At 42.3% G+C, this 21,698-nt stretch overlaps 1 protein-coding gene across 5 annotated transcripts in view; it reads left to right on the plus strand.

The window, feature by feature from the left end:
* The window catches only part of AMMECR1 (AMMECR nuclear protein 1), a 108,568-nt gene that overhangs the window by 23,416 nt on the left and 63,454 nt on the right, over nucleotides 1–21,698 (plus strand). For 4 of the 5 annotated variants that reach the window (XR_008468566.1, XR_008468567.1, XM_054215331.1 and 1 more), the window contains exon 2: nucleotides 2,841–3,372. Coding sequence is in view for 3 of the 5 variants with exons in the window: in XM_054215331.1 (XP_054071306.1) it covers nucleotides 2,841–3,372 (532 nt within the window). In the remaining 2 variants the exon portion in view is untranslated. Of the gene's footprint in view, nucleotides 1–2,827; nucleotides 3,373–21,698 lie in introns of those variants that run through there. The other variant, XM_054215332.1, reaches the window with a different exon arrangement.

The following is a 21,698-nucleotide window of genomic DNA, read 5'->3' on the forward strand; positions in this document are numbered from 1 at the left end:
AGTCAATGCAAATCTTACCTCAGATTCAATAGGAATTTGATCATGTCTGTTAGGATACCATTTCCCTCAGATACTAGCCATTCTGATTTTTTTGTTTACGCGCAGTCCTTCAGAGCAGCTTTGGATCACTGAGAAATATCTTTCTGCAAATAATTCTATTTTTCTTATCATCATTTCTCTAACAGCTCTTTTCAGGAATCATGGGTTGTGATTTTTTAATTAAAGAATTAATTTCAATCTCTCCCTTGTAACAAGTGACAATTCTAAAATCACTGGGGCTTTAGAACATGAGGTGAGCAGTAGTGCTAAACAGCTGGAGTCATCAAGGAGAGATACATCACACCTAAATTAAACTGATCTAATTGTACTGACTGTGTTCGTACTGCTAAAAGGGTTTGGTTTTTATACTGCGTTCACTCAGTACATTCAACTGCATATGAGACACAGCATAGTAATCAAGCAACAGGAGAAATCTGCTAAAGTTAGCAAAATATAGAAGTACTATATACATGAAGGAACTGAACACATTCAAAGTTCCTTGTAATAAGAAACTTAAAGGTCCTTGAGACTTAATTGCAGCAAAGGGCCAATGAAACAGATGTTGCAGTTAACTGAAGCTGTCTTATCCAAAGAATAAACTCTTCTTCAAATATAAATGGAAATTTTCCATTGAGCTACGAAAAACATATTGTGAGTCTACAGTTCTCTCCAAGATACTTCAAGATATTGTATTTGATAATACAATTGTGTCATCCTGATTCCACTAAACAATAATTTCCACAGTTGTGTTTGTATATTTGCTGTTGTCTCTACAAAAGAGAGATTTGGTATACATTAGATTGCACTGAGGTAAAATAGGAGCAAAACTACAGACAAGTACACCAAAGAGCATCTGCAGAGGTGGAAAAAGTAAGGGTTTTAATGAATGAGTAATATATTTAATTTACCCTTTCATTTAGGGACCACTGCAATACAATATTTAATCAAAAAGTGATGGCTGTGCACTGTTGGTAGTCTTGATACTGCATAAGGAGTATCAGTCTTAACTGAGACCTACACTGAACCTTACAAATCTCTGTCCCAGTGGAGTGAGCGATTTATACTTGTGTCTGTATCATAAACTTTTGCTATTATTTGATATTTTTATAAATGTTGGTCTTAAATAATGTAGGATAGTAAAAAAAATTAGAAAAAGCCAAAATTCAATACCTGGCAAAACTATTTTCCCAAAAGCAACAGAAGGTGTCACTGCTAACTGATTTTAAACAAATGAATCCCATAAGTGGAAAACACTGCCTCTGTTTTGAAAGAAACTTGAAAGTTGTTTGAGAGAGGGGAACTGGGTTCCCTTCTCAAGTATTCTCCAGCTCCAAACATAAACATTACATTTAAAAATGGAAAAGGCTGCTTTACACCATCTAATTCTTCTCCTTTCTGTTTGCTATTATTCCCTGCAGCTGTTTCACCTCAGGCTATGATTCACAGTCAAAGCAAGAGAAGTTTAGGCCAGTATTTGAACAGAAACCCTCAAAGGGCTTTGTATTAGAGCTCTAGTAACTGGGGATTTTCTCTTCAAATCCATGATAATTTAAGATCCAGACAAAATTAAGACCATGAGGATGCTGGAGAAACCATTTCCAACAAGAAATGTAAAACTGAGTCTCTAAGTAGTCTGCAACTGTGAAAACTTTCTGTAGACTGCACTTTAGCTTGGATAATGACTGTCTGTCTCCCCAAACTTACAAAATTATTTTAACTCTACGTAGCAGTCCTCACTCCCTTTTCTTGATATTGTAGTGTTGCTATTCTATGTTAAACAGCTGTTACATCCCATGCCAGAGATGGCTGCATAACACTTATGGGTGAGGTGTTATTTTCTAAATATACATACACACAGCTTTTGAAGTACTTTATGGCCATTTGCAAGCCTCTCCATAAATTCAGATATATCTATATATGAGGCTAATATAAAACACATTTTCCCTCCCACCCGGCTAGCTTGGTAAGCTTAATTTTAGATGCCTGGAGCACTGCAGAACTCACATCCTTTTCCCTCCGGACTTCCCTTCCCTAGAGGTCACGCCATGAGGAAGCCTGGGCTGCGGGCACGGAGGGCCGTGGTCTCGCAAGGTCACTCACGACTGCTTGCCCTGTAGCTGAGGGCCTATGCTCTGAGCTGCCGCTTATCGGATGTGAAGTAATTGCCAAAGCTGTAATTTAAAAAAAAAATAATTATATATATATATATAAAGCCTGTGGCTTTTATCCATCACGACTGCATGTTTAATAGGTGCATCCAAGCGCTCTCTGCAGGCTCTCAGCCCGCTGACTCCAATGCGGCCCCTCGCTTCTTTTTTCCCCCCTCCCTTCTCTTCCCGAGAAAGGCATCTCAGGTCACTTGAATTATTTAGCGGGGTGTTTTTAACCATCTCAAGGGCTTTGCCTCAGCCGTGCAGCTCCAGCGGAGCTCGTGTTTGTGGGTTTATTTTTATTTTGTTTTATTTTATTATTTATTTTTTTTTAGCACGCGGGGTGGAGTTGCTCCACTTCCCTGGCAGAAGGAGGAGAAAAAGCACGGGGGGGGGGGGGGCAGGGGGGAGGTGAGAGGGGTGGCTCAGCGTGTGGAGGGGAGGGGAAAGGCTGCCAAGGCCCCGCCGCGGCCGCCACACCTGCGGGCCGCGCTGCCCCCTCAGCCCCGGCCCTGTCAGCCGGGGCCACTCACCGGGTCGCTCTAACACAGCTTTCTCTGTCTCCCCCCCCCCCATCTTCCTCTCTCTCCTGCTCCTCATTCATTCTTCCTCCCTTCCCGCCGCCTCCTTCCCGCCCCCTCCCCGTTGCAGGCGGAGCGGGCCCGGCAGGAGGCGGAGCGGGCCGCCGCACGTCCCCCGGCCGGTCGGCCGGCCCCCCCGCCATGGGTCGGAAGCGCTGCGTGGGGGGAGACGGCTCCAAGATGGCGGCGGGTTGCTGCGGGGTGAAGAAGCAGAAACTCTCCAGTTCCCCTCCCTCGGGCTCGGCCGGCCCGGGAGGCGGCGGCAGCGGCTCCCACTGCGGTGGGGCGGCGGCGGCGGGGGGCGAGCCGGGGGCGCTGCCCCCGCCGGGGGGCCCCCGCCTCAACGGCCTTGGGGGGCTGGCGGGGGGCGCCGCCGGCTGCGCCCTCTCCCCGCCGCTGCCGCCCAGCTGCGGCGGGGGCCCCGCCGGCCTCTCCCCGCCGGCCGCCTCGCTGCTCTCCTCCCCCGGCGCCGGTTCCGGCGGGCCCGGCTGCAGGAAGATGGTGGTGTCGGCCGAGATGTGCTGCTTCTGCTTCGATGTGCTCTACTGTCACCTGTACGGCTACCAGCCCCCGCGGAGCCCCCGCTTCACCAACGACCCCTAGTGAGTATCGCCGTCCGCGTCCCGGCCCGCCCGGCTCCCCCGCCCGGACGCCTCGCCCCGCACCATCCCCGCCGCCTCCTGCCCCTGTCCTCGCCTGGCCCCGCACGGCCCGCCTTGTCCCGGGGCCTGGCCCGCGGGCGCCCCCGCCCCGCGGCTGTGCGGGGAGCCGGGCTGCCCTCCCGCCCCCGGCTCGCCCCAGGGAGCGCCGCGCTGCCCCGGGGGCACGCCGCCGGGGGTCCTCCTGTGTATGGGACCCGCTTGTGGCATCTCCCCACCCACCCCCCCGTTCCCTGACACCCCAGCCTGGGCCATGGCCGTCCCTGCCCCGGCAGCGCCCTGCTGCCAACAGCCCGCCTTTGTGCCAGCGCGGGCTCCACGGGGACGATGTCCGACCGTGGGTGCTTCCTGCAGTCAGTGCCTGTTCCTGGTTTGTGCTTGGTAGCGCCTGAGTAGACTGCTTCCACGCTCGTTTCACCAGTAAGTCCTTACTGGGACCCCTTCACTAGGCGGCCTCTCTCTGTCTGTGTGTTCTGCATGAGCGCGGGCCTCTGCTTCACCGGTGTGGGATGGTGAGTACCCAGTGTAAGAGACCTGTCATGCAAATCCGGGTTTGTGAGCACTGGTGTACCGGTACGTTCCCTGTGCCAGGCACTCGTAACGCTGCTTCGGTCTCAAACTGTGCAGAGTCCTTGCAGTTGTTACAAAACAACCCCTGAAGATCACCTTAGACGTCCCGAGTCCCCAAGTAATCCACCACATCAGATTCCCAGAGTTTTGAACAGATCACATAAACACCTGTTACTCCCATCCTTCAGAGCCTCCACCAAGGGCCTGCTTTGTTCCCATCGCTGGCTGCTCTTGTTCAGTGTTTGTCTCAAACCCCATGCCCTCCTGCCTTCGGAAGTGACCTGTCAGGACGGCGTTGCCCAGCACGTCGGCACCCGCAGCTTGTCTGCGCCAGGGAACCGGCATACTGTTGTAGATGGAGTTCAGACACTTCAGGGAGTAACTTCTCTCTGACAGGAAGTTACTTCCTCTCAGCTGGGATGAGTTACCAAGTCGCTGCATGCTCCAAGTCTGTTTGAATGCAAAGTTAATGTAAGGTGTTGTTGGACAGTTTCCTCTGTTTTACTTTGCTTCTAAATGGGATGGAGCTCATGTGGTGAGTTTCTAAGCTTCAGCTGAGACTCGAGTGTGTTGGGCCTCCGGAGTGCATGCCACTTGTTTCCTCTTATGTATAGCATGACTGTTGAATCAGTGAGAACCCATACTTTACCAGTACTTAATGAATAGAAATCTTTTTGTCTGTGTCCTAGACCCTCGTGCACCCTCACCAATGCAAATGGTTATCATGCAATCCGTGTTTCATTAATGAGATGTAGTGTATGCTTCTTGGTGTTTAAAATAATGTAATGTATTAACGATCTTATTTGGAGTCCTTGCTGTTCTAACACCCAGGATCTATACATCTCTTGCATACTTTCAGCTGCTGTCATGACAACCCAGATCTGTGGACTCCTACTTAACCTGCCACCCCAGCAAGTCTTCCCTATATGCTCTTCATAACTCCTATGTGATTACATCAGAGTACCAATAATGAAAGGAGGGCAGGGAGACTCCACTGTGAGTTTCTTTACCCAGGTGTTTTGTAAATATGTGTCTGTCCTTTTGTAGATACCAGCTGTTTAGGAATCACTGCTCTGAGTAGCCATTTTGCTTTGCATTGTCCTGTATCTGTTCTCCATCCCAGACCACTATAGGCTACAGCATCAACTTTGTGCTGTTTCACTGTTTCATTGCTGTAAGAGAGCTGAATTATGTCTGTGTCTCTCTGTAACAAAATATTACCTGGTTGTTGTTATGCTTTTTAATTGTATTGCAGGATGGTGTGTTGAACAGATTTGTGCTGCTGTCTCTGTTTTATTAGTGGAGGAAACTGAGGCAGGGGCGAAGATCTTGCCACTGAGATGTTTTCCAGTAAGCACTTTGATTCCTCTTAGTGACCAGTAGATGACTTCACCACTCTCCCGCTTCTTACTTTAACAAGAACAAAATAGCAGATTAAGTAAAGATTTGTATTTTTCTAAAATTTGTATGTGTGCTTAAGTTTTCTTCAGGTTTAGTTGCTAGACCTGGTGAAAAGTTGCTGCGTCAATGAACTTCTGAAAATGGCACTGCCATTAAAATTGGTGATATCATTTCTTCTTATTTCCATGCTTGTGCCAGCATGCACGGTTGTACAGATTGAGAAATGATCTAATCATAATTTTATTTTTTTCCATGGTTAGTTTTCACAGAGATTGGTTCCCTCTAGATCATTGCATGGCTTCATAAACACTTGTGCCTGCACAAGTGTGAGGTGGGAATAAGCAGACAGATGGCAGAACTGCTGCTTTCAGCAGCCTTGTGAGCTGATTATGTTTATGCAGTTGGGGAAGCAACTTTGAAAAAGTTTTTCAGTATTACATGTAAAATTCTAGGTCGGTGAATAAATGGCTCCTGCTAGATGTTCAGAGGCGGTATGACTTCTAGCATTCAAAAGATTTGCAGGCAGTCTTATCGATAACTGTGTAGCTCACAAAGGTATGGTATTGTCTTTGAAGCTGAACTTCTTCCTGTATAGTAAAAAAACCTGAATGAGAACTGGCATTTTTCATGGTATGTATGTTCCAGCTTTCTGCCTGGAATCCTTTTGGTGGTTTTGTCCGCAGACCAAAATATCTGTTCTAAGAGTAGTAGTCTAGAATAAGAGTTTGTATGTGAATTCTAGAAATATTTTTTTAAATTGCATTAATTACAGGGAGGATGAGGGACCTGTAAGCAGGTATCCTCACGCAAGCATGACTCATATTCCTTGCAGGCCTTTGAACAATGAAACTGGGCACGATCAAAGAAAAGCAGGTGGGTGAATCACTTGGACAAGGGGTTCTGGTCTGTTGCCTTTTGAAGAAAACCTGCCTGTGACACCTCTGGATTTTTGTAACTTTTTCATGCCAAGATGAGGACCGCAGCAGGGCTCGAAGGGAAGGAAATTTGGAGCAGTTTGTAGGAATGAGAAGAAATGCCTGTTTTGAAAGGGTGCAGGTTTTGGAAATAGTTGGCATTTTCATATCTCTGACTGTAGTTCCTGAAGCACAAGGTATGGGGTGTTGGTCAAGGGTATGGCTGGGGAGCTGTTGCATTGGAGAGAGTGACTCATTCAGTCAAAGGAAGGTAGCCGGAAGATACTGAATCTGTCCAGCAGTGTTTTGGGTGAGAATAGGCTCAGCAAATCTTTCCAGCACAGGCTTCCGCTTCTCTTGTAGGCTTCCACTGATCTGCCAACGTTTTACTCTATCAGTGTCTTAATGGAAGAGCTTTCTTCCACCTATAATTTCACTTCACTTTGAGTTGGTCTCTAAGCCACCCCTTCCCTTCTTCACAGGATATGTTCTGCAAAGCATGCACTTTCCCCTTCCTTCTGCTTGTGGTGGCTCTCAAACCATAGGTGCATAAGGAATGTAAAAATTATCCTGGAGATGTGGAAGCTGACACAAAGTTTGAAAATTGCTACCCTAGATTAAAATTGTTGCTTATACAAAGTGTCATGTAGACACTGTTCTTGAAACTCAGTTTGATGAGTAAAATTATGGAACACTGCAATTGATTAAAAGCAGTTTTTTTAGAAGTGGCAATAGAAATAAATTGTAAGGGAGGGATACAGGAACAGTTGTAAAAACATTTTGCCCCACTCATTTAGGGAGAGGGAAAACTGAGTAGCCTTTTTTTCCCGTGTTTCTTACCTGACAAATAACTTGCATCGCTTTATTTCCTTTCTGGTTTGGTCCTGTGCAACGCACCGCATGACTCTGTGATTGCTGGAAACAATACCATGTCCTGCCCTCCATTGTGGAAGTGGAAAAGAGCCGCCCACCAGTGCGAAAGGGTTCACACTACTCACTGCTCTTTTTCTTCTAGTAGGGAAGTGTTTGAGCAGAACTGCAAGTGGGTGCAAGAGGGATGGGAAGGGTAAGTGTGTGAAGAGGAGTTCAGTTGAAGCTGTGCTGTGGGGAATGAGAACAACTTTTTTTCTTAAAGATTCTCACGTCTTTGCTCACTATAAAGATTTACTGTGGCACACAGAAATCATCCTTGGAGTTTTTGATCCTGCACAGTGTCTGCCTCAAGCTCTTCAGCTTACGTACTTAATTTATTGTTGACATCTTTGTGGGGCAGACACTGTATGGCTATCCAGCAGGCTAACTTGTTTGACAGTTGTTTGCTTCTTTTAGTCCCTTCCTGAAGGTTGCCTGCTAGTGAACAGAATTATCTTAGTGGCGACCACCCATAGTTTACACGATTTGTAAGGCAAGTCATTTGTTCTGCCCCTGTTACCTGGTACATGGTAATCAAGATTTTGCAGTTGGAATGGCTAATGTGGCCCGTGCTCTGCTTCCTGTCTGGCTGAGGAGCTCTTGGGAAAGATGTTTACCGTGAGCGCCTTGCACCAAATGCCTAGATGATGGCTTGCTCATATCCTCCTCATCTGGCAGGAGGACTGTGCCAGAGGCATTAAATGGTGTGTGTAGCTGATCTGTGTACCTGTGGCAGATCTGGTGCTTTAGGGAAGCGTCAGACCCGCTGTGCCTGCGCAGGATGCCAGCCTTGGGCACACGCGGAGGCTCCAGCCATCAGACAGAAGTGTTGCTGGCAACCACGTTCTTTGCCACAGGAATAATCTGTATGGCTTGGCCATCTTCTGTGATTGAAGGCCTCTGGATTAAAATAGTTGGACTAGATGATTGTTATAGGTCCCTTCCAACTGAAATATTGTATTCTAAATATTTTCTAGGCAATATCCATTCTTAACCTAAAGACTTAGCTTGAAAATCCTTCGGTTTCTTTCTTCATTGATGACCTGTAGTGTTTTGCAGCAACTGTTCCATTTGTCTACAGGACAGAGATACAGATGTGCTGTGGTGTTGAGGTGCCTGACCTTTGTATTTCATTGTGTTTTCAGATCTAAGATCTAACACTTTACATATTCTAGAAGGGTATGGCGTAACAGTACTACACTACTTTTAATTCTTCGTTAGTGAAGTCTGAATTTAAATTCAGTTTAAAAATGTGGAGCAAGCTATTCTTGTGCCCATTGGTTTTCACACTCTCAAAGTTGTGATTCTGCATAGAGTGAGTATAAATTGACCCCTGTTGTTACTGGCCATCCAATTTTTTGCCTTAGTTACTGTGTCTCATTAACTATGTTGGCACTAGTGGTGGTCATTTGCTAGTAATTTAGATTGACATAGTTTAAAATCTTCTTGTACAGTCCCAAAGCTAATTTTTTCTTTCCAAAATGTTAAATTACTGCCTGATGCTTTCTTTTAAGGGATTGAAGAAAGATTAGGCTTGTCTGTAGGTGCGTACATGTGCTTACATATACATGTAAATAAAAATCTTATGGTTTGCAAGTTCATAGGATTATATGCTTTTCTTAATTTCTTATTTCTTGGCTGCAGACCGACTTCCTTTTAGTTTCTACAACTTACTGTAATGTTTAAAATTGAAGCCTTGTGCTTGACTCCTCACTTGCCTTGGTATATGTTTCTTTACAAGCATTTTTGTGAAACTTTGCCTGGAAGCTTACCAAAGAATGAATTTCATATTTTCTTAAAAACTCCCAGTGTTTTTCCTCTGCAGTCCTTACTCAAGAGTTCAGCTGTACCTATTGACATTACTATGCTTGACATGAGAAGTTTGAAATTTTGTTGTTTCTTTGCAGGACTAAGTTGTATGGCATTGGAGACTTACTTGTGCGGCAGAGACAGTGCAATGATTTGTATTTATTGTCACACTCAGTAACATTACACAACAGCTATAATGATTGCTTGGTCATGGCTGAAGATCAACACCAGTCATAAAACAAAAAACGCAGCAACAAAACGCACAGACAGGGAGGTGTTCTCTGGTGTCTGTGTGTCTGTCTGACTTCATTCTGGTTTTCATGTGTATGTCATGTAGTTTTGTATAAGCTTCAGTATTTTCTTCTGACTTAACACTGTCTTTACTGCTGAATATCAAATGTTGGAATATGAAGTGGTGGTTCTTTCAGAGTGGCATTCTGCAGTAGACGTTTTTAAATACAGTGCAGTAGAAAATGTATATTTTGGCTGGCATTGGCAGTGCTCAGCAGGGAATTCCCAGCATATTTGAAAGCAGGACTGGTGAATGCATCTTGGTACAGCAGAGGAGGAAAAGGGATAAAGCTGCATGGCGTCAGAAAGAATTTACCTTTGCCGTCTTCTAGTATCATTGGTGAACTGAGTAAATACTGCTATGATAAACTCCAAATTGGATTAACTATAATTTGAGGGCTTTTTCCTTCATAAGCTCATTTTAGTGAGCTGTTCTTATGTCCAAATGAGGTAGTTTCTATTAATATGGGAGATCACATCATAGACACTCTTAAGGATGGACCCTGGTTTTGTTTCTTCAGCTAAAAGCCGTCACCACAAAGTCATAATGAATGCCCTGATTCACTGCAGTACTGGTTTTGCAGCAGTTAATTGCTCTCATACCCCTTGTAGGGTGAGGAGGAGTCAGCAGCCACCTCTCCCTGTGCCATCAGTCTGGTCATTCATTTTCATTGCCTCCTTTGTTTTAGTTACATCATATCTTCTGTCATGTTTTCTTTTTTTCTCTCTTGTACTGAAGATACCTTTCTGATAAAGATTTCTGTGCATTTTGAAAATTCAAATTTTGACATTGTTTTTGACATTGTATATTCCTATTTAACCTGTCTGCCTGTGAGAAAAATATAGTTTGGGTCTGGATTTGACTGACTTCATGTGCACATCTAACTCTAATATTCTCTGTTAGAAATTGTTGAGAAGTTCATGATTTAAGAATGCAAATATTTTATTTGGAGTTACTAAAAGAGTGCAAAGCTCTGCCTCCTCAGTTGTGAGTTAAACATGTTGTTTCTTACAACACCTTTATAATTGTAATGTTATCTAGCATTGAATATAAAACCAAGAGAAATCTAACATTGGTGCTTTTTTTTGTCCTATCTGTTAAGAAACAAGTAGATACCATCTAAGTGTATGGACGGTTCTGTTATCAAGCCTTAAACTCCTTCCAGTAGTTACTGTTGTTGAAATCTGAGACATAACCAGGAAACAAAAGTTTGGAAAACCATGCTAGCTCAGTTCACTTAGTTTACAGATCTAGGCGGTGACCAGTCAATGAATGAAATATATTTATCTAGTCTACAGTTTTTGCTTCTCTCAAGACTCATGGCATAATTAATGGAGCAAGCTCGTTATGCCAAGCTGTCTATTTTTACATTAAGTACTTGTTTACAGTTAACTGCAGGTTTTCCATAGCATCAAATTATTGTTTTCAGAAGTAAAAGTGCTAGTATGCTAACACAGAAATTGTTTGAGCCATTTCTGTGGTAAGAGTCTCTATGGAAGGCAGGAAAGATGCAAATTATTTAAAAATAATAGTAGACTTGTCAGAGTTTGGCCAATACAGAAACTGTTGCTAGGCTGGAGGCCAAAACAAGTCCAGTCAGGCCCTGACCCTCATTAGCAAAGTATTATGAAAATACTTGACCTTTTTTACTATGTTTGTGCTCCTACGGAGTGGTGTATTATATTGGTACTCAGTTTAGCATTGCAAAATTTGCATTTAAAGAACAAGATGGGACAGCTCTACTCCAGTTAACCCGCAAATTCTGAAGAACATGTCCTTAATAACCAAGCATGTTAGGGAGTGCAATAGCTATAAAATAGAATGTAGCTGTTAAGTTGGTCCTAGAGCTGCATTCAGATAGCATGTAGTTAATAATTGGAACCTGGATTGATACGTTTATTTACTGACTGATAGATTTCCTTACTGTTTGTTAGTGCTGTGGTGTATGCTGACTGACCAAAAGCTGTGGTGTCTTCCAGCTCGGCACTGTAAACAGCAGTCGGTATCTTCCCTAGACTACTCGTATGACCTTCATTTTCATAACGGGGAGCTTATTCAGTGAGATATTTGTTGCATTTGTCCCATCTCTTTGCTCCTGCTGTCCCCCCCCAAGGAACTGCATGTGTGTTTCTCTGCCTTATAGGATATGCCTTAAATGTTTGTGATCTGACTGGGCTTTGATAGCTTCCTGGAAGGCAGTGCTGCTTGTGACTATGCATATTGCTTTGCCACACTGAGTACTTGCAGTCAAGGTTATTAAAGTGCTAATTTCATGAGAATGACATCTTATGGAATGCAGAACAGCTCCGCTGAGTTGTGGCAAGGTCACTGGGACAGCAGCCGTATAGAGATGTGTATGTCTTCCCAGAGCACTCTTGCCTCTCTGTATTACAGGGAGTGAGTTCTCATAATCCTTAATGGCATAGAAAATCTCATTTTATGCCCTTCTTTCCATTAGCTTGAACTCTGTGGCATTTTTGGCAAGGCCCTGCCTAGGGCTGTGGTGTTTATAATATATGAGCCATAGACATACTCCTGTAATTTATCCTTTGCCCCTCTGCCAGCAAAGATGTCTCCTTTCCAGGCTTTGCTGGCACATGATGGTTTCCAGCATCTGTGACGCTGCCTCCTTTACTGGGTGGTGCTCGGAGTCCATGTTTGAAACAGAAGAGAAAGGAGGAAAGGACCCTTGTCATAATCCTCTTCTAATCAGCACCAGAATTGCTTCTGCTTCATCCTTTACAGGGAGTTAAATCACTTTCCTTGTTTTCCATGTGGCATTTTGCACAGAGATGAGAATTATGTGGATGAAGGTCTAGAGTTTGTGAGTTTTAGGTGCATTAAGAAAGGTGGAAAAAAGTGTGTGATCCTCTGCTGATGGGCAACAATTTGGGCCAACTAAGTAAATCTGATGGCTTACAGCCCCTTTTCCAGGTGACTGTGGGAACATAAGGATTGGGTGCCATGCCATTTTCTGTATCCAGTGAGTGAGGACAAGGATAAGTTCAGCTGCCAGTGAGTGACAAGTTGCAAGGCAGTTCTTCTCTGTATAAATACATGTGCTAAAAGACTGACTCTTGGGGAAGATGATGTGTTAGGTAGAGGTCCCTTGTAAGCTTTATAAGGAGGAAAAACATTTTTTTTAGTCCTCAGTACTTCAATTTGACTGCCACGTTAAGCAGGCAATGGATGCCAGTCAGGAAAGTGTTGCACCAGGCTTCTCTAAATAGTCTTTCTGCAGAGAGAGTATTGGACGCTGAGGAGGTGGTTGAAAAACCCACAGAAAAGGTGTAGTCATAGTGAGGAGAGAAGCCCTCTTCAAAGAGTGCTGCAGTGCCCGAAGGGAGGTGAGTAACTGCAAATGATGTATCGCTTACGCATGAGGGAAACAAAACTTCTGCAAGCCACTGGCCCAGATGAAAAACTGCAAGCCAGGCAGTAAAGGCAAGGTCTTTCAGTGCAGTGTTGTACAAGCAGTTATCCAAACTCTGAAGAACCAAATGAAAATGTCATATTAAAACTAATCCCTATTAACATGCGGATAGAACGTGAAATTCCAGTGATTAGACTCACTCTTCCTTAAGAAATAGCAGCATAATTCTGACTCTGGTTCAGTTCAACTGGAACTGAAAAGTAAACAGATAGAGAAGAGGCAGGTGGCAAAAGTCTCATGTGTGATACTTGCCACCATAGTATCTGAATGTCTGTAACATACTGGGAATAAGAGTTGAAAGAAGATAAAGATTGGTGCTGTTCATTTGGAAGGAATGCTGGGTAAAACCAAGCATTAAATATAAGGGGTTATAAAGAAGGATAAATAGAATACAAATTACCTTTATTTTATTTCACAGAAAAAAGATTCAAGTGAGACAAATACTCACATGTACTCTTACCATTGTGGTCTCTTTTCTCCTCAAGGATGAATTATTGTGGTCTGCTGTTCTTGGACTGTATTTTAACATAGAAATCTAAACCACTGCAAAAAGTAGCTCCCAGTAGTGCCTCTTTTTGGGAAAATATGAAGCCTGTGCTTCAGGTTATTTGTTGCCAGCTGCTGTTTTGTTTTTGGAGTTTTTTCCCTTTTTTAATTTTGGAGGATTTCAGGGTATTAAGTTTTTTTACATACATAATGTAAGTGGCTTGGAATAACCTACTCAAAGGCTGCCTACTGTCCTATACTGTTCTGCTAACTTAATTGTGTTTTCTTCCTCTTCAAACGTGTTCGAGATGCTCAGCAAAAAATGAGTCTTATTTGTCATAAGCTGAAAGTAGTTACACTAGACAGGATAGATGAAGATAGAAGAAGGTGATGAGCACTCTGCTGCTAGAATGTGTTTTATGCTAAGTGGTTGGAAATAAGAAACTTTTGTCCCTGCTAAGTCAGTGAGCTATTCCTGAATGGTTCCTGGTACCATTGGTTCTGTAAATTTTTGCAGCCTGTTTGAGACTGTCAAAATCCATAAATTGAATTATGTAGGCTATAGGTCTGGTTATTTCTGAAGTTTTTACTGAAATTTTGTCTTGGTTAAAAAAAAACCAAACCTACTTGGTTTTTTTTTTCCCCCCTAAGGAAAGGTGCTAAGCCATTGAGACATGCTTACGCATTATTTCATCTTAAAAGTCTGTAGGCTACAAATTGGGTGTGTGAGATAATTACTCTTCCTCTAAGCAGGAGTCATCTAAATGTATGGATCACAGACGTACATCCAAAAGTTAGGCAACATAAGCATAATATGCTTTCTTGGTTGTCATTTTATGTAGAATGTTTAGTGGAAATTGCTCTGGAGGAGAAAACTAGAGCAGTCCAAGAGTGGTCTCTGACACTTTGGTATTAAAGTTTAGGTTTTTGGAGGTGCCAGAAACTTCTTGGAAGAGGCCATTGCAGAGAGATCGGTAGTCTTCAGATTGTTCCACAGATAAGGCCTCTATTTGTTTTTAAGTGATTGGATTAGTCTAGAAAGAAACTGGTAATCTTACATAAAAACATCGGCCATTGGACCTCTGAGTGCTTCTCGAGTTCTGCCGGTTCTGCCCAACTTCTCTGTATGCAAGTTATTAGAGGAGGGAAGAGTGACTTAAAGGATAAATTACTGCAGTGAGGTTTGGAAGACTTGTGTTTTATTCCTGACTGTGTCACTGTGGTGGACAAACCTTGGTAAGACCCTCAATCTCTCTACCTTGTGTTCTTACTGGAAAAAAAAAAAAGGTACCTCAGCCTACTTTTCTTTGTTAAGTTTGTAGTGTAGTAACTGTAGAAAGAGAAGGCAGGGTAGCAAGGAAGGTACACGCAGTGACCGTATAATGATACTTCCTCAAATATTTTTCTAGTCTTCAGGAACTTGCAGTTTGTCTTTTATCAGTAATCCTCGCTGACACCCCGCCCTCCCAGCAACGGGTAGATTATAATGAAATTTTAATGAGGCAAAGTTGAGAGGAAGATCAGAATGCTATACAGGAATGACTGAAATACTTCAGGGGCTATACTGTTAGAAATGGGATGATAATCAATATTTTATAGAGCAGCTTCATGTACTTCAGGAGTAATTAAAAACTGATTCTGTAAGTCAGGAGCTTGTTTCTCTCCTTAGTGATTTCCAGGTATTACCAGTTGACTGCCAGTTGTCTCTTAGCCTTCATTATGCAACAGATACATAAAGGGCAAGTGGCTATTTTAAAGATAAATTATGAGTAAAAATAGGAAAGTATTAAATACAATTGTACAAGAGAGTGGCTGAGATATTACTTGTAAAACTATGGTTCTGCTTCTCTCAGGAGAAAGACATTTCTGTTTGCAGAGCAGGGCAGACAGTGCCTGGAAGAAGTGTGAGATCAGCTTGCAAAGGAAGATGAGAAGAGCTGAGCTGCTTTAGAGGCTCAGAACAATAGCTGAGAGGTACAAAATTTGATTGGGGGGCAGTGTGTATATGTATATATACATACACCAGTATGTATATAAGTTTCTGTGTGCATATGTAGGTGTATATATAGGAAGAGAAAGACAAAGGGACACAAATGAACTGTTTAAACTAGATGACAGTACTGCCAGAAGAACCAAAGGATATAAAATGACTTTGAATAAGTCTTAGATTTAGAGTGTAAGGTTTCTGCTTAGTGGAGTAGTATGGCTTTATAGTAACTTTTAATAGGATTAGCAGGGGCAAGCAATCCAAATAGTTTAGGCAGAACTTTAACACTTCATGACAAGAAATATATGATGCATTGCATTTGGTAGTGAGCTTAATAGATTTGATAGTTTAAAAGGTCCCTCATTCTTTCTGAGTTCACTGGAGTGGGTTTGGGCTTTAGGCATCAGTGTGGGGTTTTTTTCCTTCTCATGGTCCCGCTTTGGAAGGGGACTGATGGATGGCGATAATCCTGGTCCCTTAGTTGCTTCTGCTTTGGTGATGTGTTCTAGATTGAGAAAGCTTTTGGCGATGAAGTTCTCAAAGATTGAAGAAGTTAGTTTTGCCATTGAAAGTCTCTAATTATCAGGCTATTGTGGCAAAGCATATCTTCTCTATATCATATTAATGTCAGTTTATTTCTGGCTTAAAAATTCCTCTTTTTTTTTTTTTTTTTAAATTGACATCTGCAGACACTGCTAAATTGTTCATGTCCTCTTGTACGGCCATAGTAGTTAGTAATGAGCCACAGTTACTTGTGACATGGAAGTTCAATGCTGTCACTAATAGCTTCTGTGTCTGAATATGGTGATAGGTCTCTTAAACGGTGACACTGGTGCTTTTTTTTTTTATTTTAAAGAAAATATTACTGGAGAATAATGATGAGAGATTAAGTTTAATATCTTATCTCCAAGGACTGTTAGATGAACTCTCTGTAGGCAGCTTCTGATAGAAAGTGGAACAACATTTTTGAGGAGATTATTTCTTTCAGTGTGAGTTCAGAGATGCCCAGGTTGGCTCTCTGTTGCCTGTTTAGGTCTAGCAGGACCTAAACTAACTTAGCAAATGGGGTTTGGTTTCTAATAAACTGTTCTTTGCACGCTTCTTCTGGCTTGAATAAGATTTATGTCTGTCTTGAGGTGGAAATGAATAGAGGTAAACATTGGTCAATAACAGAGCTCTGTGGAGGTAATGAATTTGGAGAATGTTATGTGTATAAGTAATCTTTCACTGAATTGGAACTGAACCATAACTCGTAATGGTTCATGTTGAACAGGGAATGGGGATATTGCTTTTCTGAACACAGTATATTTGCTGTTAGTAAGAAGGATTGCCAAAATAAAACCCAAGGAAGTGACAATTCAAATGGCAAACAAAGTATTTGTTGAGCAGTAATTTTTTTTAACTAGTGGTACTGGAGGCTTTATTACTTGACTTCAGCCAAATAACAAAATGGATTTTTGGTTTGCGCAGCAATTCGTGACAGCAAAGAAATGGAGCGGTTTAGGAGCACAGGTTCTATGAAAGGGAGTAACGGGGAGCTGAAATGACAGGCTCACCCTGAGGTATCTGGGGAAGTCGGGGCTTCTGCATTTACTTTGAGATGTCAGAAGGCTTCAAATTGATAGGTTTTGAAATTGTGGTACGTGAACAACTTTTTAAGCAAAGCTGAGTTTTGGAGAGATTTCTGTTTGGTTGGTTTTTTTAAAAAATAAAACCAAACCAGAAAAGTGAGCAGGTGATTATTGCTTCCACAGCTGGTAATATGTTTATTGTTTATCAGTGTTTTTAAATGGTTGTTCTTCTCTTTCCCCTCATCCCAGTTGAGGTTTCCTCCATCAACTGAAGGATGGCCACTGCTACCTGTGTTTTGGGCTTGGATGCAGTTGAGTGAGTGGTTACCTCTAAGGAGATAAAACGATGGTCAAAGGAAGAGTTTGACCTTGCACCATGAGGTAAACTGCTGAGGTGGAACGTGCCACCTCCTGTTCGCAGGTATGGTCTGGCACAGAGCTGAGTGCTATTGTTGGAGCGGATGCTGTACCTACCAGTGGCTGTACCTGAACAAAGTCATGTATGTAAATCCATGCTTTAGTTTTCAGTAGAACTTGCCAATTACGGTGTAGACCCACCTGTCACAGGTTACTGAAAGAAAAATAGGTGCCAGCCTCCACCACTCGGGTCTGGTGAATAAGAATTACAGCCTGGAGTCTAGTCAGTGAGTGAGACTATAGTTGAATTCTTCTGCCTTAGAAAAGGTGAAAATAGGAGGCCTGGCACCTTGAAGCAATGCACTGAGAAATCCAAAACGGAACAACTTAGACCTCTCTGTTGTTTTCAAGGAATTTATAGCCTTTTTTTATAGTCCTTTAAAAGCCATCTACCATTATAAATGTGTTGATTTTAAAAATAAATAGACAGTAGGATGGTGGAATCTTTAGTCTTCTGGAATAAAGATATATCTTCAGTTGTTTGGCCTTTAGAAACTTCATTGACTAACAAATATACAGATTTAATAACAACAAAATAATATTGCCCTTTAGGTCAGTGATTTGGTCCACAGCTGTTTTATTTCAGTTAATTCCCAGAATAATGATTGAATTGTGGTGTTGTGGGATCTGCTCGTGGTAGTGAGTTGTTTGGTATACCAAATAACTACCTTTAACAAAACTAGCAATTTTATACTATATATTTTTGTGACAGAGTTGTAGCATACAGTATTTTCAGAGAACTCCAGTACTTTACTTTTGAAAGGCTGTACATATTTTACCGGTGAACAGTATAGTTGTAATTTTGTCTGAGATAGCTTCAGAAACGCGTAATTTTCAAAGTTAATTTGAAAATGTACTTACCAGTTTATGAAAGCAAAAAGTTATCTAGTGAAGGAAAACAAAATGTGAACACACAGGTTTTAATGCATGAAAATTAAAACACACCCTGGTTATTTTCCAGTGTTTCCAGCATGATGAGATGGTTTTTGAAATTCAGTTTTGACATTTGAAGGGATATTACTGAAGGTGTTCTGTACATAGTTAGGAGAGACTGTTTGTATTTCATGTGGTGTTTGAGGGAATATTTAATTTTAGAAAGAAATGTTTAAGCTTTTTTGTGGAAACATTGTAGTCTCTTTGCTTGAGGTTAATTCTAGGTCTTCCAGAATTTTGTTTTCCTTTAGTATTGTTAGTGTTGAATAGCTATTTTATGCAGTGTGTTTGTATCCTGCAAGCCACTTGAATGACATTGTAGAGCTGGACTGTAGTTTCACAATCTGACTTCACTCACATACCAAATCTATTGCAGGCATAATTAATGGTGTGACTGTAGTCTGCTGGATTGGGGAACTAATGTGGGTTAAATGTAACTTTTGGATGAGCCTGCATGCCCATGGCAAACAAAACGTCCTCATATATGTGCCCCACACTCTCACTTGTACCACTTGAATTGATCAGTGTATGCTTGCTGTGCTGTTTCTGCTTGATAAGTCAGCAGCAGATACTGTACTGCTTTTTGTTAGGTTATTTTTTTGCTGAGTTGTAAGATTTTTTTTTTTCCGAGTCTTTTAGCATGCTAAATGCCAGAGGTGCCTTAAGGGATTGGGTCTTCCTGTGCAGTCTGGGAAGAGGTGGGACCCTTGCAACCAGACATTATTATTTTTAGGCTGCCGAGAACTGCAGCTTAAGTTGCTTTAGCCTGGATTTGTTGTCTGCACTGAGAATGTAACTGCTCTCCCGGTTGAGACCATTAGCCTGCTATTGTCTCCAGCAGTGCTGAAGACATCAGTGGAGAGAAATACCTGAGTTTCAACGTGATTTTTTTTTTTTTTTGGTGTGTGTGTGGACTCACCTCAGTGACTTTTTCTAGCTTCTGACACCGTCAGCACATAGATTGGTGCCTGTGAGTACATACAGAAGCTATGGAAGAAGCAGCAATCATATGACAATCTTCTTTTTGTGTATTGCCAATCATTTGCCCTACATCCAATTCCCCAGTCGTAAGAACAAAGCTTACAGGCTGGAATATAAGGCTAAACAAGGTTATGGGATTTTATTTTTTTTTCCCCCTGCTGAGTTCATCTGGGTGCATCACGGTGCTTTTAAGCACGTAGTTGCAAACACTGCAATGTACAGCAAACCTGCGCATTGTGGCTTTAAGCTGGTGAAGTTTGCCAGGAGCCTGCAATGTGTAGCAGAGGAACATGCAAACCCTTGCAGAAAGTCCTGTGCCCTTTTTGGGTGGCTGAAATTACACTCTACAAGTTTTTTCCAAAACAATCCTGATTGATCCCTTCCATAAGACTGTCTGGTTTTTAACCCAGGTATTCAGTGAATCCAACAGCTCAGTCCCCAAATTCAGAGGGATATGTAAGCTGGCACCAGCTGGGGGGAAGAGTAGTGGTCTTGATAGGATTTCCATTTACAGAAGCTGTGCATACTCTTTCCAACAGACTGCAGTTGTCTCTGTGCACAGTGATCTGATTCACTATTACTTTGCAGGGATGGAAATCACATTTGCATTTCTGTAGTGCGAGTCCCTTTAGTGTCTTTTGTGTGCACTGGAGTTACAGTGGCAACCTGTTGCCCAGCAGTTCTTCAGGTTTGGAGTTGTCCTGAAAGTGCCTAGCCTAGGTGAACTATGTCTGCCTTCTCTGTTCAGCCTAATGCCTCCTCTGTACTTAATTCAAACTGACCTAGTCCCTCTGACCTATATACCATAAAGATAGGTGTGAAAATCTCCCCAGTTTCTTCACCAGTAAAGACTGGGAACAGAGTACGCAGTGAGCTGCTCTGCATTGGTGCCGTCATCCCCGTATCCTTTTTTCACCTTGGTCTGCAAGAGATCCCCCTGTTTTTTCTAGTTGGTTTCCTGCTTTTGATGTAGTTAAGTAACTTTGCGAGGTGCTACCCAAACATTTTTAGTTCGTTATTGTGAGGTGCTACCCAAACATTTTTAGTTCGTTATTTACTGTTTACTTTTGACCTACCATGTGTCTTTATAATCTCTTCCATTCTCATTAGGCAAGCTTTCTGTTTTTAAAAGCTGACCTCTCCCTGATGCCCTCCTTAACTTCCTTATTCAGTCATGCAGGGTGTAGGCTTTTGTTGTTGGGATTGACGTATTCTTTTGACTACTTTTTTTTTCTCTTCTAACTGTGGTGAATGTTTTACCTGGTCTTTTAATACAGAATTTTGTCTGCTTTAGGTTTGTTTTCTTTCAATTTTTTTTTTTCTGGGGGGTGGTTGTTTTGTTTTTAACAGCCTCCAAGCTCTTGCAGTCTCTTTGCTGTTTGGATTGTTCCCTTTAGGGTTGTGTGTGTTTGGGTTGGTTGGTTTGTTCGTTTGGGGTTTTTTTGAGGGGGGAATGGGTTGGGAGGATTACTAATTATTTACATTTTTTTACACTCTTCCCTTTCTTGAAATTCATTATCCATGTGCCAAATATTTTTATGGCCTGCTGTATTCAACTACAATGTTGAAATAGAATTACATTGAAGGCACAGTTACAGAGCAGCTTTCCTATTGATATCTTTTAACTAGGTCTTGTGTAGCACTCAAAACCAAACCAAAAATGGCATCTTGTCACATAGGTCCTAACACAAATTTCCAAGGATCAGTCATTACTTGCAGGGGAAAAAAATTCTTTATATGTCATTCTGTTGAGGCACAGGGTACACTTTATCTCAGGAGATTTCAGTTGCCTGCTGTTATTACCTTTCCTAAACTTGCAATTTTATAATCTCCCTGAACTAGTAGTGCAGTTGATGATACGTCTTTATTACTTGATTATGCAGCTTCTACCAGAAGTAGTTCATTGGGCTTCTCTTCTCCTGTAATAATTGATGCCATTAAATGTTATGTCCTTCACATACAGTGCGATCCCGCACCTGCCTATGGTTTGTCATTCCTGTTGGAATTTCTGAGCAAGCTGGTAGCCTCTCAGCATTATACTGTATTGGTTTGTCCTCCTTCCACCAAGTCTTGGAGATGCTTGTTACTTCAAGGGTGTCAGGTGAGGCCAAGCATTTGGGCTTCCCATGTGTTACTTCTGAAATTTCTAGCAGTAGCATAGCAGTGTTTGTAAGTTCCAAAACTCTTATTAGCATGCCAGCCTGGCTGACTCTGGCATGACTAATGTGCATGAATAACAAGTTCTTCCTGTTCCCATAATGCCTAAATCCTTTCCCTCTGTATCATTGACCTCCTATCTTAGCCTTCTGCTCAGGCCTTGCATGTGGAAATGGCAGTGTTTCAGAAAATAAAGCCATGAAAATCCTGAATGTAAGTCTTCTGCCCAGTGACTTGAACTTACTCTCCAGAGCATCTATCCGGTGCTTCCATACACTACTGTTAGTAGCGTGGATCCTGTGCACTACTGTTTTCTTTGCTGAATCACCAAGTAGTTGGTGTAGATGCCCTGAGAGGTTACTACAGCTGCATCTGATGGGCGGTGTGCCACCTGGTTGTCAGATGC

This window comes from Rissa tridactyla, chromosome 9 (assembly GCF_028500815.1).
Source record: "Rissa tridactyla isolate bRisTri1 chromosome 9, bRisTri1.patW.cur.20221130, whole genome shotgun sequence".
Lineage (NCBI taxonomy): Eukaryota > Metazoa > Chordata > Aves > Charadriiformes > Laridae > Rissa > Rissa tridactyla.